Raw genomic sequence first — 27355 nt, 5'->3', positions numbered from 1 at the left:
AACCTTGGTTTACGAGCATAATTCGTTCCGGAAGCATGCTTGTAATCCAAAGCGCTCTTATATCAAAGCGGATTTTCCCATAGGAAATAATGGAAACTCAGATAATTCGTTCCACAAACATTTATTCATTATGGCAATACAAAATACAGTATAAAGTGTACTGTAGAAATGTAAAACAAACTAAGGTGAACTTCAAAATACAGTACTGTACATGTACATTATTCTGTTCAGCCCTGTGCAGTGTATTACTGTACTGTACTTTGACTCGACTCACGTTTGCCTTCTCTTTACTGTACAGTACATGTATGGGTTCCACCACATCCGCCCATCCGCTCTGCTGTATTCCGGAGACACTCGGCTCGGCTCGGCTCGGCTCGGCTCGGCTGATGACGTCACTTCCGGGTGCGGGCGCCGCTCGTATATCAAAGCGGCGCTCGCAAACCAAAGCAAAAAAAAATAAAAATGATTGCTCGTCTTTCAAGTTGCTCGTAAACCGAGGTTCCACTGTACATGTCCAGCATGAGATTTTTCCCCATTGAGATCTGATGTGTTTATAAAGTGTTCCTTTCATTTTTTTGAACAGTGTATATACAATATATTACCAAAAGTATTGGGACGCCGGCCTTTACACGCACATGAACTTTAATGGCATCCCAGTCTTAGTCCGTAGGGTTCAATATTGAGTTGGCTCCGCCCTTTGCAGCTATAACAGCTTCAACTCTTCTGGGAAGGCCGTCCACAAGGTTTTGGAGTGTCTATGGGAATGTTTCACCATTCTTCCAGAAGTGCATTTGTGAGGTCAGGCACTGATGTTGGATGAGAAGACCTGGCTTGCAGTCTCCACTCTAATTCATCCCAAAGGTGTTCTATCAGAATGAGGTCAGGACTCTGTGCAGGCCATTCAAGTTCCTGCACCCCAAACTTGCTCATCCATGTCTTTATGGACCTTGCTTTGTGCACTGATCCAAATCATTTGGTGGAGGTGAGATTATGGTGTGGGGGTGTTTTTTAGGGGTTGGGCTTGACCCCTTAGTTCCAGTAAAGGGAAATCTTAAGGCGTCAGTATACCAAGACATTTTGGAATAGGATGGGGCCATCCCCAAACTGTTCCCACAAAGTTGGGAGCATGAAATTGTCCAAAATATCTTGGTATGCTGACACCTTAAGAGTTCCCTTCACTGGAATTAAGGGGCCAGGCTGGCAGCACTCATACGTCTATTTCCCAAAGACAACCTCTGGATATAACGCTGAGCACGGCACTCAACTTCTTTGGTGGACCATGGTGAGGCCTGTTCTGAGTGGAATCTGTCCTGGTAAACGGCTGTATGGTCTTGGCCACCGTGCTGCAGCTCAGTTTCAGGGTCTTGGCAATCTTCTTATAGCCTAGGCCATCTTTATGTAGAGCAACAATTCTTTTTGTCAGATCCTCAGAGAGTTCTTTGCCATGAGGTGCCATGTTGAACTTCCAGTGACCAGTATGAGAGAGTGAGAGCGATAACACCAAATGTAACACACCTCCCCCCATTCACACCTGAGACCTTGTAACACTAACGAATCACATGACACCGGGGAGGGAAAATGGCTAATTGGGCCCAATTTGGAGATTGTCACTTAGGGGTGTACTCACTTTTGTTGCCAGCGGTTTAGACATTAATGGCTGTGTGTTGAGTTATTTTGAGGGGACAGTAAATTTACACTGTTATACAAGCTGTACACTCACTACTTTACATTGTAGCAAAGTCTCATTTCTTCAGTGTTGTCACATGGGAGGGGTGTACTTACTTTTGTGAGATACAGTATATACACTTTTTTTTTTCACTTTAAGATACAAAATGTCTCTTTTCTTCGGCACTCAGACCTTCCACATCTCCAGGATTCTGTCTCGGTCAGTTCCTTGCTTTGTCACCTAAACATAAATCCCATGCGGAGGGTGAGAGGGAGGCAGATGGCGGACATTAAATGCCCACAGGGTGACATAAACTGGACTGAGCGACACTCTAAGGGCATGGGAGCCGGGGGAAGATAAATGGCCACCTGGACACTTCTTGTAAAACGCAAAGTGGGAAAGATGCCGAACATTCGATGCTTATTAACCACTCGCTGACCCGGCTACTTATAACACCCAAACATTATACATTTTTTTTTTTGCAGATACCCTAGGGGAAAAAAAATGGCGATCGTTGCAATTTTTTTTATGTCGAACGGTATTTACACAGCGGTTTTGCAAACGCAATTTTTTAGTGAAAAATACACTTTAACCACTTAAAGAGGTTGTACACTCGTTCAAAAAAATTTTTTTTTTCTTACAACCTGCAAGAGAAAGACATAATGAGCTAGTATGCATCGCATACTAGCTCATTATGAAATACTTACCTTAGAACGAGCCCCCGCCGTGCCGCTCTCTTACCTGTATGACGAGCGACATGTTCAGTCGCCCGTCTTCCGGGATCGCGGCATCCGGCCATCTGATTGGCCGGAGCCGCGGTGACGTCACTCCCGCGCACGCGCGCGGGAGCCGACGGTCACGGCACGGGGCTCTGAAGGAACGGCACGATCAGCCGTTCCTTCAGAGCGCATGCGCCAGTGACGTCACTGGCTGCATTAAAGGTAAATATCTCCTAAACCATACATGTTTAGGAGATATTTACAGTACCTATAGGTAAGCCTTATCATAGGATCACCTATAGGTACAACTTCCTGAGGAGGGTTTACTTCCTCTTTAAGGACCGGGCCTATCCCTGACACTTGTTGTTTACAAGCCAAAATCAGTATTTTTTGCTAGAAAATTAGTTAGAACCCCCAAACATTATATATATATATATATATATTTTTTTAGCAAAGACTCCGGAGAATAAAACTGCGGTCGTTGCAATATTTTTTGTCAAGCGGTATTTGCGCAGCGGTCTTTCAAACACAATTTTAAAAAAAAAAAAAAAATTTCACTGCATTAAAAAAAAAAACTAAACAGTAAAGTTAGCCCAATTTCTTTCTATAATGTGAAAGATAATGTTACGCTGAGTTATTAGATACCCAACGTGTCACGCTTCAAAATTGGGCACGCTCGTGGAATGGCGACAAACATTGCTACTTAAAAATCTCCATAGGTGACGCTATACAAATTTCTACAGGTTACCAGCTTAGAGTTACAGAGGAGGTCGGGGGATGGAATTATTGCTCTCACTCTAACGATCGCAGCGATACCTCACATGTGTGGTTTGAACACCGTTTGCATTCGCTTCTGCACACAAGCTCAAAGGGAAGGGGGCACTTTAAATATTTTTTCGTTTTTTCTTATTTATTTTACCTTTTTTTTTTTTTTTTGCCTTTAAAACATTTTTGTTATCACTTTTATTCCTATTACAATGAATGTAAACATCCTCTGTAAAAGAAATAAGCAGGACTGAGATCTGGGGTCAAAAAGACCTCACACCTCCCACCTCACACCTCACATCTATACTAAAAAGCAAAAATAAAAAGCAAAAATAAAAAGCAAAAAAAAAAAGCAAAAAAAAAAAAGTAATTTTTTTCCTCATGATTAAACATGGGCCCTTTAAGGCCATTGGGAGGAAGTGACGTATGACATCACTCTGGTCCTCCAAGGCGATAGAGTGGAGTGGGGGCCAGCTTGCCCTCACTCAACTTCCCGCCTAGGAGGGGAGAGGACCGAATCGTTTTCCCTGCTACTGATGGCTCCGGTAAGCCAGGAAAACGACCGGAAGGCGGCTGGGGGGGGGGGGGGGGGGGCACACATCTCCTGCTGCCCATAAAAGTGATTCCACGGCGAATGCCCCACTGGGACCACTTTTATGAGACAGAGGACCGCCCACTCTGTAAAAAAATACCGGGGTTATGGCTGCTATCTGCTATCTATATATAAATATGTATTTAACATCATATTAGCAACGTAAAACTGCGGCGGGCGGCCTGGAAGTGGTTAATGAATTTAAAAAAGAAAAAACACGATATTTACCCCAATTTTTTGTATAATGTGAAAGACGATTTTACGGCGAGTAAATTAATACCCAACATTGCGCACACTCATGGAATTATGACAAACTACGGTACGGTAAAATCTCCATCGGCAACGCTTTAAACGCCTTTAGGGTCCATGTACATGAGACGTTATTAAAGTCATTTGAACGCTGGAAAAAACGCTTGTTTTGCCGCGTTTGCCATGCCGCGTTCGGACACGTTCAGGCGCATTTAGTGGCGTTTTTTGCAAAACACATCAGGAGACCCTCCCAAGCACCCACAATGCAACAGAAATATATATATATATATAGTGTGTGTGTGTGTGTATGTATATATATATATATATATATACACACACACAAAATATATATACACACACACTATATATATATACACACATACATACATATATATATATATATATATGTGTATAGTGTGTATGTATATATATATATATATATAAATATACATCTATATATAGATATATATAAAAAAAAGGCCTCCTGAAAACGCAAACGCTAAACGTGGGTGAACGCGGTGCATCGCGTTCAGACGCGTTTAGCCGCGTCCGGTCGCGTTTCTGCGTTTCAAACGCCGGAGAACACACGTTCGAACGCAAATAATTGCGTTCTAAAAAAGTCCCTGAACGCAACTGCCTGCAAATGACTGTAAACGACCTGGTGTACATGGACAGATAAGATAAAATGTAGATGGGTTCAGGGGGCTTCTGAAAAAAACGCCCAACTACTCCTAAACGGCCATTTCCAGCGTCCCGTGTACATGGATTAAAGATTAAAGATTACCAGTTTAGAATTACTCGTGGAGTTCAAAGAGTCCTCTGGGAAAAAATTATATTTTTTTATTTGATTATTAATATTCACCGAACAAAATTATAAAAACGCAACACTTTTGTTTTTGCCGCCATTTTTCATGAGCTGAACTCAAAGATCTCAGACTTTTTCTATGTAGACAAAAGGCCGATTTCTCTCCAATATTCTTCACAAATCTGTGTAAATCTGTGTTAGTGATCACTTCTCCTTTGCCGAGATAATCCGTCCACCTCACAGGTGTGGTATATCAAGATGCTGATTGGACAGCATGATTATTGCACAGGTGTGCCTTATGCCTCATACACACGTTCAGATAATCGCTCGTCAGCAGGGACTCCGATTGTCGCCTGACACCCGCGATCGCTCCCCGCTGAGAGAGAAGAACGGTTGGATGTTGTAAACACAGCTGACCGTTCTTCTCCCTGAAATGATCACAGAGCTCCTCCTTCTATATAGGATCACAGGTCTCTATGGTCATAGGATTCACAAGCCACGCCCCCCCCCCCCCCAGTTAGAATCACTCCCCTAGGCTCACATTTAACTCCTTGATCACCAACAGTGTTAACCCCTTCCCTGCCAGTGTCATTAGTACAGTGACCGAGCATATTTATAGCACTGATTACTGCAGTAATGTCACTGGTCCCCCCAAGGTGTCAAAAATGTCAGTCAGGGGTCCGATCTGTCCGATTTGATTTATAATTTAGTTTTTTCTTTTTATTGGGAATGTTATATAGCAAAGCGTGAAAAATATTGTTTTTTTTCTTTTCAGAATTGTCGCTCTTTTTTTGTTTATAGCGCAAAAAATAAAAATCGCAGAGATGATCAAATACCACCAAAATAAAGCTCTGTTTGTGGGAAAAAAAGGACATCAATTTTATTTGGGTGCAGCGTCGCACGACCGCGCAATTGTCAGTAAAATTAACACAGTGCCGAATCACAAAATAGGGCCTGGTCAGGAAGGGGGGAAATCCTTCCGGTCTTAAAGTGGTTAAGGTTTATATCTACTTTTTTTTAGTTGTGATAAATGGCAAACTAAGGGCCTGGCTACACTAGCAATTGAGGGGTGGTAAAACCTCTTGGTTGAGTCATGTTTTTACTGCCCCCCATTTATCTGCAGAGGCAGGGGTTGGGGGTGTACACATGCTGTGGCTGTGGTGTTTTGCTTTGCGGACTTGCAGGAATTATACCCCGCCCCCTTTCAGTGTACCGCCCACCAAGTCCTTCTTATGCAAGTCAATGGGAAGCACCACGTGCACTGCATGCAGTTGCAGTGCACTAATATGGGGTTCAACTTCAAGGGGTTAAAGCTGGCAGTGTGAAGGTGATACAACCCCTCCTTCCTCACCACCTGTTAAACATGAGCCGGTGTTCCGTGAGAAAAACCTACCCTGGCAGTGCGCATGCTCACAGCCCCTAGTGCGCATGCGCACTAGTCTGAAATGATGACTGTTCCGTGGAAAAAACCTACCATCGCGGCGGGGACATTAAAACAGCTGTACTGCAATATGAGTAAGCTCCGCTCCTTGCCCTGTCACTTCCCTGATCTTGTCTACTAAATATAAAAGCGGCTGGCGGCTCCGTGATTTATGTTGTCATACAGCCGCCGCCGGTTTTATATTTAGTAGACAAGATCAGGGAAGTGACAGGGATAGCAGTGGAGATCACATGATATTTCTGGCGAGCTGTTTTAATGTAATTCCGCGGCGTTACAGACACTTTCGTACACCGGAAGTGACGAGGGGTAGGTTTTTCTCACGGGTAGGTAATTCTCACGGAACACCGGCTGATGTATGCTGGGTGGGGGCGGGGCAATGGGTAGGGGCGGGGCAATGGGTAGGGGCAGGGCAATGCATTGTTATAACGTATAATGCGGTTTACTGTTCTCTTTTTTTTTTAACTTAATTGAAGTTTTGCATAATGACAATTTGTGTAACTCTTTACTCTGTGGCACACTGCGATACGATGCAGTGACATGCGATTACAATGCAGTGACATGCGATTACGATGCAGTGACATGCGATTACAATGCAGTGACATGCGATTACGATGCAGTGACATGCGATTACAATGCAGTGACATGCGATTACGATGCAGTGACATGCGATTACGATGCAGTGACATGCGATTACAATGCAGTGACATGCGATTATAATGCAGTGACATGCGATTATAATGCAGTGACATGCGATTACGATGCAGTGACATGCGATTACAATGCAGTGACATGCGATTACGATGCAGACTTGCTGTACTTTTATGCAATGTGCTTCAATGCAGCATTATGGTGTGAATAAAAAAACAATGGCCTCTTCCGTGCCGATGCGATTAGGGTTGTCACCTCATCCCTTTATACCAGGACAGGTAATAATTACAGAGGTGCTGGGGCTGATTAAGGTGGTAATTAAACTCATTGCCTTCTGTGCATTATATCATCCTCAGAACTGTGTAATTCATACGTGTCCTGGATTAAAGGGATGAGGTGACAACCCTATATGTGATGTAATGCGATGCGATGTAATGTAATGCGATGTAATGTAATGCGATGCGATGTAATGTAATGCGATGCGATGTAATGCGATGCAATGTAATGTAATGCGATGTAATGTAATGCGATGCGATGTAATGTAATGCGATGCGATGTAATGCGATGCAATGTAATGCGATGTGATGTTATCTGATGCGATGCGATGTAATGCGATGCGATGTAATGCGATGTGATGCGATGCTATATAATGTGATGTGATGTAATGCGATGCGATGTGATGTAATGCAATGCAATGTAATGTGATGTAATGCGATGCAATGTGATGTAATGCGATGTGATGCGATGTAATGAGATGCGATAGGATGCAATGTAATGCGATGCGATGTAATGAGATGCGATTCAATGCAATGTAATGCAATGCGTTGTAATGCGATGCAATGTAATGCAATGCGTTGTAATGCGATGCAATGTAATGCGATGCGTTGTAATGCGATGCAATGTAATGAGATGCGATTCAATGCAATGCGTTGTAATGCGATGCGATACAATGTAATGCAATGCGATGTAATGTGATGCGATACAATGTAATGCAATGCGATGTAATGTGATGTGATGCAATATAATGCGATGCAATGAGATGCGATGTAATGCAATGCGATGTAATGTGATGTGATGCAATATAATGCGATGCAATGAGATGCGATGCAATGTAATGCGATGTGTTGTAATGCGATGCAATGTAATGCGATGCGATGCGTCTGGGTTGTTCAGTGCAGCTCAATGTATCTGATGTGAATGACCCCCAATCGGCTCAGCAGAGGGGATTCGGACAATTTGTCTCTTATGGGTGATTGTAAAATGATTTCGGCTCTCTGTATATCCGTTGTCACTGAAGGTAACCTCTGCTTGTCCGTTTTCCCATCAGCCCCCCCCCCCCCCCCCCCACGTTGGATTTCCCAGGACAGTGACAGGTTAAATTGAAATCCGAAGGACAGAAAGCGGCAGGACGGATTAGACGCGGCGTTCGATGAGCGCAGAAGGCGGATCGTCTGATTGGGTTACTCAGCACCTTCATCCCGGTCCAATCATGACGGCTGTGCTGAGATAATCGCAGCCATTATACATGGGGAGGGGGAGGGGATGATGGGAAATGATGGGCCTCACCCTGACCAGACAAAGCTTCCTTCAGAGGCTGGAATGGGATGGGGGGGGGGGGGGGACCCAGCTAATTGTCCCGATCCTGACACGTGCCATGGGAGTCCCCGGAGCATTGAGGAGGAGGCTGAGTCATATCATTGGGGAAGGGGGCTGAGCAGATGTTTGGGGGGGGGGGGAGGCTGAGTCATGGTGCTGTAAAGCAGACAATGCCCCCCTCCCCCCCCCCCCCGGATTTATCACATTAGGGATCTCCTTTGTGTTATGCCTGGAAGTCTCCGATGTCCATTAACCACTTCTGGACCGGAAGATTTACCCCCCTTACAGCGGAGTTCCGGCCTTTTCTGTGTTTATTAAAAGTCAGCGGCTACAATAAATGTATCTTCTGACTCTTAATAAACTCTCACCGGTCCCCCGGTCCAGCGATGCGTCCCCCCGAAGCCTCGCTCCTCTCCCTCTGGTCTCAGCGGCGCCGGCATCACTGCTGTGACAGTTTGCGGCTTCACAGCCGGGTACGCACTGCGCATGCGCGAGTTGCGATGCGCTTCTTGATTGGCCATCAATCGTCTGGGACCTCTGACTGCGTTATTTTAACTGACAATTGCGCGGTCGTGCGACGCTGTACCCAAATACAATTGATGTCCTTTTTTTTCCCACAAATAGAGATTTCTTTTGCTGGTATTTCATCACCTCTGCAATTTTTATTTTTTGCGCTATAAACAAAAAAGAGCGACAATTCTGAAAAAATAAAACAATATTTTTCACTTTCTGCTATAAAACTTTCCCAATAAAAAAAAAAAATTGAAATCAAAATGTTTTAAGATTTTAGGCCAATTTGAAAGTTGAAGTCTATGGCAGGTCTTCTGCAACCTGTGTATTTGTCCCTGAACACGAGGAGGGGCCCAAACACAAGGGGGAGGGGCCTGAACATGAGGGGTGGGGGCCTGAACACGAGGGGGGGCCTGAACAAGAGGGGGGCGGGGCCTGAACACGAGGGGGGGCCTGAACACAAGGGGGAGGGGCCTGAACATGAGAAGGGGGGCCTGAACACGAGGGGGGGCTGAACACAAGGGGGGGGGCCTGAACACGAGGGGGGGCCTGAACACAAGGGTGAGCGGCCTGAACATGAGGGAACGGGGGCCTGAACATGAGGGGGGGGCCTGAACACAAGGGAGAGGGCCTGAACATGAGGGGGGGGGCCTGAACACAAGGGGTAGGGGCCTGAACATGAGGGGGCGGGGGCCTGAACACGAGGGGAGGGGCCTGAACACGAGGGAACGGGGCCTGAACACGAGGGGGGGGGCCTGAACACGAGGGAACGGGGCCTGAACACGAGGGGGGGGGCCTGAACATGAGGGGGCAGGGGCCTGAACACGAGGGGGGGCCTGAACACGAGGGAACAGGGCCTGAACACGAGGGAACGGGGCCTGAACACGAGGGGGGGGCCTGAACAAAAGGGGGAGGGACCTGAACATGAGGGGGCGGGGCCTGAACACGAGGGGGAGGGGCCTGAACATGAGGGAACGGGGCCTGAACACAAGGGGGAGGGGCCTGAACATGAGGGGGCGGGGCCTGAACACAAGGGGGGAGGGGTGGGGGCCCTGAATGAGGGTACCAACAAGGGTGCAATGCACATCCCCATCCAGCGGCAACCTATCATAGACTTTGACCGCCTGCAGGAAGTGAGGCTGGATGCTCCTCCTGGGGGCACTAAACCATCGGGGGGACGCACTGCACCTAGGCAGCCCCGCCTGTAAGGGGTCTAATGGATGACATTAAGGGGTGGATTTACTAAAGGCAAATAGACTGAGAACTTTGCAAGAGAATCCAATATCTTGAAATATATATAGAAGCTCAATGTGTCTATGGAAATGTTTCACCATTCTTCCAGAAGTGTATTTGTGAGGTCAGGCACTGATGTTGGACGAGAAGGCCTGGCTCACAGTCTCCACTCTAATTCATCCCAAAGGAGTTCTATCTGGTTGAGGTCAGGACTCTGTGCAGGCCAGTCAAGTTCCTCCAACCCCAAACTCGCTCATCCATGTCTTTATGGACCTTGCTTTGTGCACCAATATAGTGTGTTTGGGGCCCCAATGGGATATGTGGGGGCCCTGCTGAATTTGGATGAACAGCAGAACCATGGGGAGCTCCAGCCAATGACAATAAGCAGGCCATGTGTCACCCTGAGGAGCTCTGGCTAAAGATGAATAAAGCGATGACATCACAGTGCAATACTTCAGGATGACGCAGGACTCCTTCTTCAGGGGTGTGATGATGTTCCAGAAAATGGGGCCCCGTAAAGCCCCTAAATGTTGTACTGCCACTAATTGCACTGTGATGTCATCCATGTAATAATTCTGGACTATACACAATGGATTCAGGGTCTGCTGGCAACATATTAGTTCTCCTTCCTATAATTGTCGGTGTCCCCATTGGAGAGATTCCACTCACTTCCTGTATCGGTAGACACAAAGAGGGGATTTACTAAAAACTGGAGAGTGCAGAATGTGGCACAGCTGTGCCTGGCAGCCAATCAGCTTCTAACTTCAGCTTCTTCAATGAAGCTTTGACAATAAAACCTGGAAGCTGATTGGTCTCAATGCAGAGCTGCACCAGATTGTGCACACTCCAGTTTTAGTAAAGTAACCCCGGAATGTAAGTTTAAGCCCCCCCCCCCCCCCCCCGTTCACACTGGAGCGACTTGTCATGCGATTTGACTTCCTATTCCCAGCAATGGCCCTGTTCAAATCGATGCGACGCTGACTTTGCATTGCCGCACTGATTTAAAAAATTGCTATGTGCACCACTTTTGGTGATTTTGGGTGTGACTTGTATAGACATCTGTGTATGAAGCTGCATCCGAAGTCGCACTGAAATGCAGCTTTGAAATCGTGCGAATTCAAATGCAGTCCCGCAATTTCAAAGCCGTGGTCAATGTGAATGAGGGGTAAATCTCCCCAATGGGGGTCTCTAACCTTTTACTACTCTAGCCAAAAAAAATGGCTGCTTATTCTATTATTATGTTCTTTGATATATTCCGATGGATTAAAGGGTAACTCCACTTTCATGGGGAAAAAATTATCAAATAAAGAAAAAACAATCTAGCGTATGCAAATGTGACACAAATCAGATTGTAATTGAATGTTATTAAAAATTACCTTTCCTTTTCACTCTGCAGCTGCTGTCATTTTCTGAAAATGCAATTCAATATGGCTGCCTGGAGCTGTTCTGTACACAGAATGTATACTGACCACACCCCCAGAAACACAGAATGTATACTGACCACACCCCCAGAAACACAGAATGTATACTGACCACACCCCCAGAAACACAGAATGTATACTGGCCACACCCCCAGAAACACAGAATGTATACTGACCACACCCCCAGAAACACAGAATGTATACTGACCACACCCCCAGAAACACAGAATGTATACTGACCACACCCCCAGAAACACAGAATGTATACTGACCACACCCCCAGAAACACAGAATGTATACTGACCACACCCCCAGAAACATCAGGACTTTCAAATGCTATTTGTCTGCTATCAGTTGCTAAGGGTAACCCAGGGGAATCCAAAAAGTGTAATTCTCAGCAGTCCTCTAGGGGGCAGTGCTACAATAACATAGCATATAAAACTGCGACACAAGTCATAATGCAATACGGCCACCTGGAGGCGCTCTGTACACAGAATGTATACTGACCACACCCCCAGAAACATCATTTCCTGCTTCTGTGATTGGCTCACCAATTTTCCAAAAAGTCTGCCTAAGTCCGATTTCTGGCATCCCCTGCAACACAAATGTCATTTTGGTGAGATCCTCCCAATAGGAACACGTCTAAAGGGATGCAGGACCAGCAGATTTCCTCATTAGAGCCCTGCAGCTACCACAGCTGATTATGAAACCACTCCCATTAGACTCAGCACAGAGGAACAAACAATGATTTCTTCAGAATAAAAAAAGGAAAGAATCTGCAACAAAGTTTTGTTACATTCCCTGCAATGTACAGAGATCACCCAGAGGGGGAGGGGGGTTCTTCTCAACAAAAGTGGAGTTATGCTTTAAGGTTGCCATACATGGCTCGATTTTTGGCTGATTCAGGGTGTTGGCACCGCCCAGCATGACAAGCGTTGGCATTGCCTGGCATGACAAGCAGTGGCACCACCTGGCATGACAAGCGTTGGCACCGCCGGCATGACAAGCGTTGGCACCGCCCGGCATGACAAGCGTTGGCACCGCCGGCATGACAAGCATTGGCACAGCCCGGCATGACAAGCGTTGGCACCGCCGGCATGACAAGCGTTGGCACCGCCCGGCATGACAATCGTTGACTTTTGTGAAAGGAGTTAGATGGAGAATTGGTGGCCATACAGACAGCCGCAGGCGTTGGCTGTCAGCATACAATCGGCCAGCGGGGGAGATTTGTGATGCTCAGTGTGGATGGAGGAATCTCTTAGATTTCCTTTCCTTATCCCACAGCCTGAACGATCGTATGATCGGCTTTACACGTCCCCGGCCAACTCCTGCCAATCATTAGAAGGGGATTTTCCCGCCCATAAACTGACATTGTAGAAGGATGAGGGATTGTATATCAGCGGAATCTCAGGAGCGATTATCCGGCGATCGTCTCATAATCTTCCATTCATAGAAATATTGTCACTGCAATCATTGGTTCTTCTCATGAAAGAGTTCAATAATTATCTTCCTCTGTCTCACCAATCATTATCCTTTCATTGTGTGTAATGGCTGGGAATGATAATCACCTGCTGTGCCGCACAATCAGAGTACAACGAATAATCACATATCTATACACAGTATCTGACTAAAGTAAGTACACCCCTCCCATTCTATCTTTTCATGTGACAACACTGAAGAAATGAGACTTTGCTACAATGTAAAGTAGTGAGTGTACAGCTTGTATAACAGTGTAAATTTACTGTCCCCTCAAAATAACTCAACACACAGCCATTAATGTCTAAACCGCTGGCAACAAAAGTCAGTACACCCCTAAGTGACAATGTCCAAATTGGGCCCAATTAGCCATTTTCCCTCCCCGGTGTCATGTGAGAATGGGGAGCAGGTGTGTTAAATTTGTTGTTATCGCTCTCACTCTCTCATACTGGTCACTGGAAGTGTAGTTTAGCTTTATGGGAAATGTAGTTCACAAACATCTGGGGTGCCAAGGTTCACCATCACTGGCCTAGGCTATAAGAAGATTGCCAAGACCCTGAAACTGAGCTGCAGCACGGTGGCCAAGACCATACAGTGGTTTAACAGGACAGGTTCCACTCAGAACAGGCCTTGCCATGGTCAACCAAAGAAGTTGAGTGCATGTGCTCAGCGTCATATCCAGAGGTTGTCCTTGGGAAATAGACGTATGAGTGCTGCCAGCATTGCTGCAGAGGATGAAGGGGTGGGGGAGGGGTCAGCCTGTCAGTGCTCAGACCATACGCCGCACACTGCATCAAATTGGTCTGCATGGCTGTCATCCCAGAAGGAAGCCTCTTCTAAAGATGATGGACAAGAAAGCCCGCAAACAGTTTGCTGAAGACAAGCAGACTAAGGACATGGATTACTGGAACCATCTCCTGTGCTCTGATGAGACCAAGATAAACTTATTTGGTGTCAGATGGTGTCAGACGTGTGTGGGGGCAACCAGGTGAGGAGTACAAAGACAAGTGTGTCTTCCTACAGTCAGGCATGGTGGTGGGAGTGTCATGGTCTGGGGCTGCATGAGTGCTGCCGGCACTGGGGAGCTACAGATCATTGAGGGAACCATGAATGCCAACATGTACTGTGACATACTGAAGCAGAGCATGACCCCCTCCCTTCAGAGACTGGGGGGCAGGGCAATATTCCAACATAACGACCCCAAACACCTCCAAGATGACCACTGCCATACTAAAGAAGCTGAGGGTAAAGGTGATGGACTGGCCAAGCATGTCTCCAGACCTAAACCCTATTGAGCCTCTGTGGGGAATCCTCAAACAGAAGGTGGAGGAGCGCAAGGTCTCTAACATCCACCAGCTCTGTGATGTCATCATGGAGGAGGGGAAGAGGACTCCAGTGACAACCTGTGAAGCTCTGGTGAACTCCATGCCCAAGAGGGTTAAGGCAGTGCTGGAAAATAATGGCGGCCACACAAAATATTGACACTTTTGGCCCAATTTGGAGATTGTCACTTAGGGGTGTACTGACTTTTGTTGCCAGCAGTTTAGACATTAATGGCTGTGTGTTGAGTTATTTTGAGGGGACAGTAAATTTACACTGTTATTCAAGCTGTACACTCACTACTTTACATTGTAGCAAAGTCTCATTTCTTCAGTGTTGTCACATGAAAAGATAGAATAAAATATTTACAAACATGTGAGGGGTGTACTGACTTTCGTGAGATACTGTAACTATGTGCTGGTTGTTATTCTATACCACGCCAACCTAAATAAAAGAAAAAAAAAATAGGAAGTGTTTTTGGCGAAGTCCAGTTCCCAATTATTATTATTTCAGGTACTTATTAGCGCTGTCAATTTGCGCAGCGCTTTACATTACATTGCACATTCACATCCAGTTGCTTATCTGCATATGAACTTTCCACGTATTTCAAATAAATGTTTCTTGAACACAAAGCTCCTCATACATGTTTTATTTAGAATGCTGACAAATGTCGTAGTGCTTTACAAAGTACATCGATCGATGACATCAGTCCTAAAAGAGCTCATAATTGAATGTCCTTATCACGGTCATGCGTGAACGTCACTAGAAATGACTTTATATTATTGGATGGGATTTCATATTAATGGCGTCAGTAGAGAAATTGAAGGCTAGCTTTTATAAGATTGAATCATTCAGCATTACCATGCACCATTATTGGTCTTTGAAAGTCTTCATTGAGCTAAGCGTCATCTCAGCAATTATTCTTTGAGGTTTTATTTACAGACGTCTCCCATGTCCTTCGGTGACCGATGTCTTCTGTGCGGGAAAAGGATTTACATCATCTTCAATCATTATAAAACAGACAAGGCCAGGAAGATAATGGGCAGCCCTTCATTCACCGCCATTCCTGTGAACTTATTACATACGGCTTAATAGCCCATTGCTTGCATAAGTGCTTTATTTTGGTTCGGTTGACCTACACTGGATGCAGGGAAAACAACAAATGAGCCCCTGAGTTTGGATGGTGCTTGAATATTAGGCCTACTAGAGCCTAGCGGGGGATCTAGGCCTTCACCCACTAAGCCTCTATATCACGTGTGTCAAACACAAGGCCCAGGGGCAGAATGTGGCCTGCCAGACCATTTCATGTGGTCCTCGCCCCTCTCCTGCAGCTGCGGCACCCCCTGGCCTCACCCCCGCCTCTCTGTAGTTGGCAGCAGAGAAGAGGACAAAACTTCTCCTACAGATCCTGCACCTCTCTCTGCAGCCACAGTGCCCTCGTGTCTCTGCCTCCCCAGGTCTCAGCAGACTCCGGCAGCTGACTCCAGCCCTCCTTTGGTTCTCCTCCAGAACAAACACTTTCTGCTTCCCAGCTCCGCCCTCAGCTTCTTCCCGGCAGCAGCACAAGGTAAGGGGGGGGGGGTGCACTGTGATGTAAGGAGGGGTGGGAGACTCTGGACTTCTAATGGTGGTGAGGCCTCTTGACATCTGATGTAAGGGGAGGGGGGTGCTCTGGACATTTCCTTATAATTATTATGAGAATAATACAATTCTATGCCAGTTGAAAAGGAGGGCCGCACACTGCTGGTATCAAAAGTTATTACTAAAACCAGTAATAACGGAATACAGAGGCAATTATTTAATATGATAAAGAGCAGATGCATTTATATAGTCTTACAGATACAAACGAGGGCAACCATAATGCTGATGCGGCCCGCGATGAAATTGAGTTTGACCCCCCTGCTCTACATGGTGGAAGTTTCTAAAAGGTTCTCCATAGCAGCAAGTCAAGCCCTTACTTCCATTCTCCCATACTGAGCTGCATACTGGAGGATCTCATTGGTTTCTACCGTTCTTCCTGTAAGCAGATGCCACCATGATGCCCGAGTTCTTGTATTTGCCTAAGCTTCAGGTTATTTAAAGAACAGGAGGCTCCCCTACATGTAAGCTGTGGGTGTCATATGATGACATCATCACTCTACCTTGATAATAGAGTCCTTGCATCCAAGAATCATTCATAAGAATTGTCTTTATTGACCCACAAACTCCTTATCCCGGACAGCATGGAGTTTTATGGGTAAAAGTCAGAAAAAAGTCCATAAATTTCTATCACTTCTTTGGCTTCCTTATTATTTACATCTTTAGTTTTTGAAGTTGTTATTTTTTCACATAAGTCATTATAAAATCATTTAGTGTCATACTATACAAACGTTATTGGAGGAAAGGGAGAATTTTTTGAAGAAGTTCAGATCTTCACTTCTAAGCTTCTATTCCCCCTAACCCCCTCGTACCATCATTGGGAGCAGAACACGATGTCCCTCAAGGTTTTCCTCAGCTCCTGACTTCGAAAAGCATAGATTATGGGGTCAATAATGGAGTTAAAAATGATCAGTACGTAGCTGATGTTAAAATACTTGAAATACTCCAGGCAGAACGGGTGCTTTGGACAGGAGACGATTAAGGTAAGATGAAGGAAGAACGGTCCCCAGCAAAGGAAGAAGATTCCCAGTAATAATGTTAGGGTGATGGCCCCCCTGAGTTTGGCGGCCACTTGATGTGGGGACAGGCGTCTTCTCACCCCTTTCTGCTGGGCCGAAATGCTCTGCGAGTGGCGTCTTGCCAAGATAAACATATGGATGTAGAGGCCCAACATTAAAACCAACATGAAAATGAAAAACACAATAAGACAAAAGATGACGACGTGGCTGTTGGAAAACACAATGAATGTAATGCTACAGGCGGTACTGGCCAACCAGATCCCGGCGATGGCGTTGACTACTCTTCGTTGGGTAATGATGCTGTGATATCGCAGAGCGTAGAAGATGGTGACATAGCGATCTACAGCAATGGCTCCAAGAAATGACAGCGACGTCACCAGCGAACACAAGATCATGGTGTCCACAATGTTGTCCATCATTTTGACCATTGGTTCGTTGTAGTCTATGATGGCGTGGCTTAGTAAGACCAGGATGACCGTCTCTATGAGATTGCTGATGCTGACAAGCATGTCGGAAGCGGCCAGGCAGCAGATGAAGTAGTACATAGGAGAGTGGAGGTTGTGATTCTTTGCAATGGCCACCACGACCAAGATGTTCTCCAACAAGCTGAGAATACACAAGAATAGGAAAACCCCTTTAGGAACTTCGATGTGGATGATGGTTGTCTCGTTGGGTTTTGGCACCAGTGCGGTGGAAAGACTGTCATTTATATCGCTCTGTAGGGCTGTAAAGTTGATCATTGTGACCTGAGGAGATAAAATAACAGAGATTAGAAATGATGACCAACAAGTTCCTCAAGCGCTGGTATTACTGGCATGAATTCACGTTCTCTGCAGAGTACAAGGACTTGATTGCTTAAGGCGGATGGGAAATGGGGGTTGGCCATCCCCCCCTGCCACCTCCCTTTACCCACCCTTCTTTTCTTCGTTCTCTTCTCTTTTCCTATCATTATTGTCCTTCCCAATCTCCTTCTTTTCTAACCCCCTCAGACTCTATCTCCTTTCCTGCTCCTTCCATTAGCAATAAGCCCCTTCTCCTGGGCACGAAACCCGATTCCCCCTGCCCGGGGGCATACGTGTAGACGACTTCTTCTATAGACGCCACAGTGGTGGTTGCTAACACCCAGGATATTTCTTCCCAGTTCCCGTTTGCCAGCCATATGATGGATGCCGGTGGGAGTGGAGGATTCTCCAGAGTTGTCTTGCTACTCTACCATTACCATTATTTTACCACTCATTTTGCCTTTTACCGCGGTGGCCCTAGGGAAGTAGCCTCATCCGCTTCTGGATTTGTCAGGTGCATTATTTCAGTTCAATGAGTACTCTTATGTTCAGTTTAAGCACTTTGCCGCTGCTCACTAGAGCTCTACTGCTGCAAAGTGGCTCGATAACGTCTGGCGACGTAGACCCACGTCGCCAGACATTCCCCTCTCTCGGCGGCGCGCGCACGCCGCCGGAGGCTCGCTCCCGCTGTATTCAGTCACAGCGGGAGTCGGGCCAGGGGAGGAGCGGCGGCGATTGCCGCTGCTCTTCCCCGATCCTCGGGGATCGAGTGAGGAGATCCGCCTGCTTGTGTAAACAAAGCGGGCGGATCTCCTAAGTGACAGGCAGGGTCAGATTGCAGGGTTCAGCATAGCTCAACCTGTGATCTGTCCCTGTGTCACATAGTCCCCTCCCCCCACACACGTCAGTAAGCACCAGGCATACATTAACCCCTTGATCACCAATAAAAATGAACCCCTTCCCTGCCAGTGTCATTTTTATAGTAACAGTGCATATTTATAGCACTGATTACTGTAGTAATGTCACTGGTACCCCCAAAAGTGTCAAAAATGTCAGTCAAGGGTCCGATCTGTCTGCCACAATCTCGCAGTCCCACAAAAAAAATCGCAGATCGCCGCCATTACTCGTTAAAAAAAAAAAACACCAAAAACAACAGAAATCTTTCCCTTAGTTAGTAAACGCAATAACTTTTGCGCAAACCAATCAATATATGCTTATTGCGATTTTTTTTTTTTTTACCAAAAATATGTATCACAAAACAAATTGGCCTAAAATGATAAAAAAATTTTGATTTTTACATTTTTTTGGGGGGGAATTTCATATAAAAAAAATTGAAAAATATTGTTATTTTTTCAAAATTGTCGCTCTTTTTTTGTTTATAGCGCAAAAAGTAAAAATCGCACAGGGGATCAAACACCACCAAAAGAAAGCTCTGTTTGTGGGAAAAAAAGGACGTAAATTTTGTTTGGGTACGGCGTTGCACGACCGCGCAATTGTCAGTTAAAGTCGCACAGTGCCGAATCGTAAAAAGTGGCCCAGACGTAAGACAGCAAAATGCTCCGGTGGTAAAGTGGTTAATGTGGTCTCTGTATGGCGGGGATACATTTATCCTCCTTGTATTTTCCGTTTTCATTTTATATACATTTGTATATTTGCATATTGAGTACTGTTTCTTATTTCTGTACATTATATTTATTCTATTGCATGCCTTCATGTTTCCATAAATAAAGAATTTATATAAAAAAAAGAAAGAAATGATGACCAGGCACCCTTCCTTGTTCCGTTCACAAATCGAAATAAATCAATTTTTGAATCATGTATGTAACGCAGGGAGTGCGGACCATGGAGCTGCTCCCACGCTCACTGACTTTATTTCAAGATGTTTTTATTGCTGCCCCCACCCCAATTAAAGCTTGACTCCAGGTTAGCTTTTCATAAAGGTCCCCCAGCAGGTGATAAAAACAAAAATACTTCTAGCACCCCAAAGGCAGGATAGCACCTCCAGATGCCAGGGGTGGTCTAGCATGTCACCCCAGGCCTGAGTCCATGGCTAAAATAGGGGGCCCAGGAAGAATATTGGGAACCAGTCACTTTTGTCTTTTTAAAGTTTTATTGCAGAACGATTAGGAGGTGAGGGGTTGGGGGTCCCAGATACCATAGCAGATCACCTACAGACTCTCCAGATCAATGTCCAGCTTCACAGTGTCAGAAACTTTAAACTGACCCGGTGTTCAATCAGAAAACTCTACCCCGTCAGATTTCCCTACCTACGTAATTTCCGGTGCAGGCTCGTCATGCACCAGCTGTAGCCGCGTCACACGTTCTACTGCGCATGCGCGGAATAGGTAGGGAATTTTGATAACATCGTAAGGGGGGTGAGGCAATGGTCCTACTGCGCATGCGCACCAACGGATCGGGTAGCGGCATCTCTTATAACAAACGTCCATCCAATCTCCATGGCATACACTGCGCCGAGCCGACAATGGGACAATCCTATTCCCTACCCACACGCCCACTGTCTCATTGTCAGGTCGGTGCAGTGTAGGGCATGGAGATCGGATTGTCGGCTCGGTGCAGTGTCCGGTCAGCGTAGTGTGGGGGATGGAGATTGGATTGTCGGCTCGCTGCAGTGTCAGGTCAGCGCAGTGTGGGGCATGGAGATCGGATTGTCGGCTCGGCGCAGTGTCGGCTCGGTGCAGTGTCGGGTCAGCGCAGTGTGGGGGATGGAGATCGGATTGTCGGCTTGGTGCAGTGTCAGGTAAGCGCAGTGTGGGGGATGGAGATCGGATTGTCGGCTCGGCGCAGTGTCGGCTCGGTGCAGTGTCGGGTCAGCGCAGTGTGGGGCATGGAGATCGGATTGTCGGGTCGCTGCAGTGTCGGGTCAGAGCAGTATGGGGCATGGAGATTGGATTGTCGGCTCGGTGCAGTGTCGGGTCAGCGCAGTGTGGGGGATGGAGATTGGATTGTCGGCTCGGTGCAGGGTCAGGTCAGCGCAGTGTGGGGGATGGAGATCGGATTGTCGGGTCGCTGCAGTGTCGGGTCAGAGCAGTATGGGGCATGGAGATTGGATTGTCGGCTCGGTGCAGTGTCGGGTAAGCGCAGTGTGGGGCATGGAGATTGGATTGTCGGCTCGGTGCAGTGCCAGGTCAGCGCAGTGTGGGGCATGGAGATCGGATTGTCGGGTCGGTGCAGTGTCGGGTCAGCGCAGTGTGGGGCATGGAGATCGGATTGTGGGCTCGGTGCAGTGTCGGGTCAGCGCAGTGTGGGCCATGGAGATCGGATTGTCGGGTCGGTGCAGTGTCGGGTCATGGAGATCGGATTGTCGGGTCAGCGCAGTGTGGGGCATGGAGACTGGATTGTCGGCTCGGTGCAGTGTCGGGTCAGCGCAGTGTGGGCCATGGAGATCGGATGAATGTTTGTTATCAGTGATCCCGCTGCCCGACCCGTTGGTACGCATGTGCTGGCGCATGCACACTAGGACTTTTGCCTGACCCTTACGATGTTTTCAAAATGCCCTACCTATTCTGCGCATGCGCAGTAGGACTTGTGACGCGGCTACAGCTGATTCATGACGAAACCACAGCTGATCCACAACCAGAAATGACGGAGGTATGGAATTCTGATAGGGTATGGTATTCTGACAGAGCACCGGCAACGCTACGAGCAATTTCAGTGCATTCTCCAAAGTGAGTCAACGGGCCCTTCTGCCAACTGAGAAGGGGGCAAAGAGGACTCTCTCCTTGGCTGCACAGAAAAGTGCAGGATCTGGTGGAGAAGTTCTGTCCTCTTTGCTGCAGAGACAATGTGGGGGCGAAGACTTAAGGGGGTGCCGCAGCTGCAGGAGAGATTGGGCCACATGAAATGGCCTGGAGGACCAAATTTGGCCCGCGTGCCTTGTGTTTGACACACGCTGTAGCATATATAGCTTAGATACTTGGGATATATTGTAGCATATAAAGCTTAGATACTTCTAATAGTTAAAAGGAAATTCTATTCTTCAGCAATAATTACTGATTCTGTGTGAAGGAATAATTTGGCGCACCAGCTAAAAAAATGAAGTAGCAAGCCAATAATAACCGGTGATCAATCCCAAATAATTCTGTGCCGCGCCACCAATTACACAGAATTACCAATCCCGAATGACAGGCCTCTTTATTACAATTACTTTTAATAGGAAACTGAAGTGAGAACATCCGAGTCATATTTCTATTATTGGTTCCTCTTCTATTTCTTCCTCTCTTTTCATCTATAGGTCCCTCTCCCTCTAGTGGTCATGTGTGGAATTGTGATTAGCATCTATGAAAAGTCCTCTTCACATTTCTCCAGATCCTTGTAACCCTTCATAATCACAAAGTGAATGGAATGTCTTCACACACTACAAAACAAGCCATGTGCGTCGCGGTGTGCAGCAATGTGCATTGCAGTCTGCTGTAACAATGCGTTGGGTACTTACGGTTGAATGTTACTCATTCATTATTCATATTTTGACACGGACATGAAAGATGTATTTGTACCGGTGTTTATGAGCCTCAAATTCAATAAAAATTTAAAAACAAATTGCCATTTAAAATGAAGCATGGATTGCACGGTACTGTGAGTTGCATTGACATGCGGTAAAGCACAGGTTACTGCAACAAGTAAGATACCCCCCCCCCCCCCCACACACACACACTGGGCAGACTCCGCCAGGACTCCAATATAGTGTAGTATTCCGGTTTATTTTGGAAATACATTATATTGTCAAAAGTATTGGGACACCTGCCTTTACATGCCTAAGGGTTCAGGCTGCCCACTCAGTCTGGCTTGGGGGGGGGGGGGCAGTGTCTAAAAAAGGAAAGAGGGGAGAAAGGCGCCAAGAGCCAATATAATGTACTATATACAATAGTAAGTATGTAGCGCTGAACTCACAATAATGAACACCTAAATTGGGATTGACAGCTGAATCTCATAAAGCCTCTAAAGGAAATCATAAATAAAAAGTGCAGCGCAATCATATTAAAGCACACATAATGAACCATAAAAATGGATGTGATAAAACAATAATGTATCAATAAATACAAGTCCACTAATATGGGAAAGCAGAATTCCAGTCAATAGAGACGTCTGAGGGGGGACATGATAGCAATTTATAAATATCTTAATGGGGATCCCAGCTTAGAAAAAAAGCTGTTCGTTCGAAGGGATTGCATGAGGACTCGAGGGCATACAATGCGATTAGAGGAGAAGCGTTTTAACCTCAGGCAACGTGGGGGGTTCTTTACTGTTAGGGCTACAAGAGTGTGGAATTCTCTACCACAAGAGGTGGTTTCTGCGGGAAGTATGGTGGCTTTCAAAAGACTCTTAGACTTACATCTCAAGGATCAGAACATTCAGGGGTATGAGAGATGATTACAGCCACACATGCCTACACAGGTTGTACTGGATGGACTATTGTCTTTATTCAACCTCACCTACTATGTAACTATGTAACTATGATATATGGAGAGTTCCTCGGTGAATGCAGAGAACGAGGATCAGAGTGCGAACATCAAGAAATATGATGACTCCTTAAGTGCTCCTACATCCCCATCACCGAGGCATTGTCTGCCTCTCACCTCCAGACCCTGCGGGGTCAAACAGCATGAAAACAAAGATCCGAAAACTCCAATCTTCAGACACTTCTAGACGGCTATTCTGGACCTCTTCCACAATCTGCACATGTAGGGGAAAGGAAGCAAGAACCTAGTGCGCTCCGTAGACATTTTGACAAGCCTGTAAATTCTTTCACCATGTGAGTGCATTTTATACTGTACACTATATTACCAAAAGTATTGGGACGCCTGCCTTTACACTCACTTGAACTTTAACCTCCCTGGCGGTATGATTCTTTTCGATTTTAGGTGCTGAAAGCGGTACCATAATTATTTTGCATGTAATTCTTAAGGACGAGCAGCCCAAACCAACTATTTATATATGATGTTTTTTTTACTGTGCGTTCTTCTTTACAACATCTCGGGTATGATAAAGTTTGAAACACAAAATCATAAATTAGAATATAATAAATAACTATAAAAAGTTAAAGTGTATATATATATATATATATATATATATATATATATATATATATATATACACACACAGTGCCTTGCAAAAGTATTCAGCCCCCTTGAACTTTGCGACCTTTTGCCACATTTCAGGCTTCAAACGTAAAGATATAAAACTGTAATTTTTTGTGAAGAAACAACAACAAGTGGGACACAATCATGAAGTGGAACGAAATTTATTGGATATTGCAAACTTTTTTAACAAATAAAAAACTGAAAAATTGGGCGTGCAAAATTATTCAGCCCCCTTAAGTTAATACTTTGTAGCGCCACCTTTTGCTGCGATTACAGCTGTAAGTCGCTTGGGGTATGTCTCTATCAGTTTTGCACATCGAGAAAATGAAATGTTTGCCCATTCCTCCTTGCAAAACAGCTTGAGCTCAGTGAGGTTGGATGGAGAGCGTTTGTGAACAGCAGTTTTCAGTTCTTTCCACAGATTCTCGATTGGATTCAGGTCTGGACTTTGACTTGGCCATTCTAACACCTGGATATGTTTATTTGTGAACCATTCCATTGTAGATTTTGCTTTATGTTTTGGATCATTGTCTTGTTGGAAGACAAATCTCCGTCCCAGTCTCAGGTCTTTTGCAGACTCCATCTGGTTTTCTTCCAGAATGGTCCTGTATTTGGCTCCATCCATCTTCCCATCAATTTTAACCTCCCTGTCCCTGCTGAAGAAAATCAGGCCCAAACCATGATGCTGCCACCACCATGTTTCACAGTGGGGATGGTGTGTTCAGGGTGATGAGCTGTGTTGCTTTTACGCCAAACATAACGTTTTGCATTGTTGCCAAAAAGTTTGATTTTGGTTTCATCTGAGCAGAGCTCCTTCTTCCACATGTTTGCTGTCTCCCAGGTGGCTTGTGGGAAACTTTAAACGACACTTTTTATGGATATCTTTAAGAAATGACTTTCTTCTTGCCACTCTTCCATAAAGGCCAGATTTGTGCAGTATACGACTGATTGTTGTCCTATGGACAGAGTCTCCCACCTCAGCTGTAGATCTCTGCAGTTCATCCAGAGTGATCATGGGCCTCTTGGCTGCATCTCTGATCAGTCTTCTCCTTGTATGAGCTGAAAGTTTAGAGGGACGGCCAGGTCTTCGTAGATTTGCAGTGGTCTGATACTCCTTCCATTTCAATATTATCGCTTGCACAGTGCTCCTTGGGATGTTTAAAGCTTGGGAAATCTTTTTGTATCCAAATCCGGCTTTAAACTTCTCCACAACAGTATCTCGGACCTGCCTGGTGTGTTCCTTGTTCTTCATGATGCTCTCTGCGCTTTAAACGGAACTCTGAGACTATCACAGTGCAGGTGCATTTATACGGAGACTTGATTACACACAGGTGGATTCTATTTATCATCATTAGTCATTTAGGTCAACATTGGATCATTCAGAGATCCTCACTGAACTTCTGGAGAGAGTTTGCTGCACTGAAAGTAAAGGGGCTGAATAATTTTGCATGCCCAATTTTTCAGTTTTTTATTTGTTAACAAAGTTGGAAATATCCAATAAATTTCGTTCCACTTCATGATTGTGTCCCACTTGTTGTTGACAGTTTTATATCTTTATGTTTGAAGCCTGAAATGTGGTAAAAGTTTGCAAAGTTCAAGGGGGCCATATACTTTCGCAAGGCACTGTATATGTGTGTGTCTGTGTGTATATATATATATATATATAAAAGATCGACCGATTATCGGCAACACCGATATATATCGGTGGCCGATATGCACTTTTCCCGATATATCGGAATCGGCCTTTGGATTTACCAATATTGCCGATATTTCGGGAAAGTGCTGTACCGGAGTGATGACTGCAGCTAGAGGCCTCACCCCGATTCCGGCGTCCATAGCCGACGGCCGGCTGTCTTGTAATGACAATCGATGTGGCTGAGAAGCCGCTCGGCTGTGATAACAAGGAGCGGGATGGGACGCCCCCCCCTCCCCCCTCCCACCGCCTTCCGCGGCTCGCCCCGGGTCTCCCATCTCACCGGGAGACCCGGGCATCCTACCTCCACCGCCACCATCTGACCGGGTCCCTTTTTTCTTGATTTTTTAAAAAAAAACTTACAACATTCAAAACAGCCAAACTTGGCGTTTTGAATGCTTTAAGTGCATCGAAGAGGTTTGGGGTCTTTTAGACCCCGAGATCCCTCCACAACAGTACCTGTAGACATTAACCACTTGCACGACTATATACTGCGGCGGTCAGCCCCTCCTGGGCAAAGTGACGTACCGGTACGTCGCTCGCACACGAGCCTCTAGGGGGCGAGCACCGCGAGTGACCGGCAGCTCCGATGTCCTCCGGTCACTCGCAATCTCCCGCTGGAGAGGGAGAAAGGCAGGCGGCTGATGTAAACAAAGCCGTCTGTCATTCTCCCTGATGTAACTGCAGAGATCATACGGTCCTGCTATGTAGGATCGTATGTCTCTGTGGTTACATCACAAGCCACGCCCCCCCCCACAGTTAGAATCACGCCCCTAGGGATACATTTAACCCATTGATCACCAATAACATTAACCCCTTCCCTGCCAGTGTCATTATTACAGTGACAGTGCATATGTATAGCACTGATTACTGTAGTAATGTCACTGTTACCCCCAAAAGTGTAAAAAATGTCAGTAAAGGGTCCGATCTGTCCGCCGCAATGTCGCAGTCCTACAAGAAAAATCACAGATCGCCGCCATTACTAGTTAAAAAAAAACAATAAAAATTACATAAATCTTTCCCTTAGTTAGTAAACGCAATAACTTTTGCGCAAACCAATCAAAATACACTTATTGCGATTTTTTTTACCAAAAATATGTAGCAGAAAACAAATTGCCCTAAAATGTTAAAAAATTTTGATTTTTACTTTTTTTTTGGGGAATTTCATATAAAAAAATATGAAAAATATTGTTATTTTTTCCAAATTGTCGCTCTTTTTTTGTTTATAGCGCAAAAATTAAAAATCACACAGGTGATCAAATACCACCTGTTTGTGGGAAAAAAGGACTTCAATTCAATTTAGATACAGCGTCGCACGACCGTGCAATTGTCTGTTAAAGTCACGCAGTGCCGAATCGCAAAATAGGGCCTGGTCTTTGAGCAGCCAAATCCTCTGGGGCTTAAGTCGTTATAAAAAAAAAAAAAAAATTTAATGCCCGAAAATATCAGCCAATATCGGCCGATACCGATATCCGATGACCAAAATATCGGTATCAGCGTTAAAAAAACAATATTGGCCGATCACTATTATGTATACAGTCAGGTCCATAAATATTGGAACATCGACACAATTGTAATCTTTTTGGCTTTATACACCACCACAATGGATTTGAAATGAAACAGACAAGATGTGCTTTAACCGGTTGCCGACCGCCGCACGACTATATACTGCGGCGGTCAGCCC

At 45.6% G+C, this 27355-nt stretch overlaps 1 protein-coding gene across 1 annotated transcript in view; it reads right to left on the bottom strand.

Moving 5' to 3' along the window:
• Positions 1-16703: 16703 nt before the first annotated feature.
• Positions 16704-27355, bottom strand: part of MC1R (melanocortin 1 receptor) — a 33165-nt gene continuing 22513 nt past the window's right edge. Inside the window, exon 2 of the mRNA XM_082270914.1 lies at positions 16704-17844. Coding sequence (XP_082127040.1) covers positions 16894-17838 — 945 coding nt within the window. The 5' untranslated portion in view covers positions 17839-17844 and the 3' untranslated portion in view covers positions 16704-16893. The remainder of the gene's footprint in view (positions 17845-27355) is intronic.

Source organism: Pelophylax lessonae, assembly GCF_965119305.1.
Source record: "Pelophylax lessonae genome assembly, chromosome: 10".
Lineage (NCBI taxonomy): Eukaryota > Metazoa > Chordata > Amphibia > Anura > Ranidae > Pelophylax > Pelophylax lessonae.
This window is presented reverse-complemented; position numbering and strand designations above follow the sequence as displayed.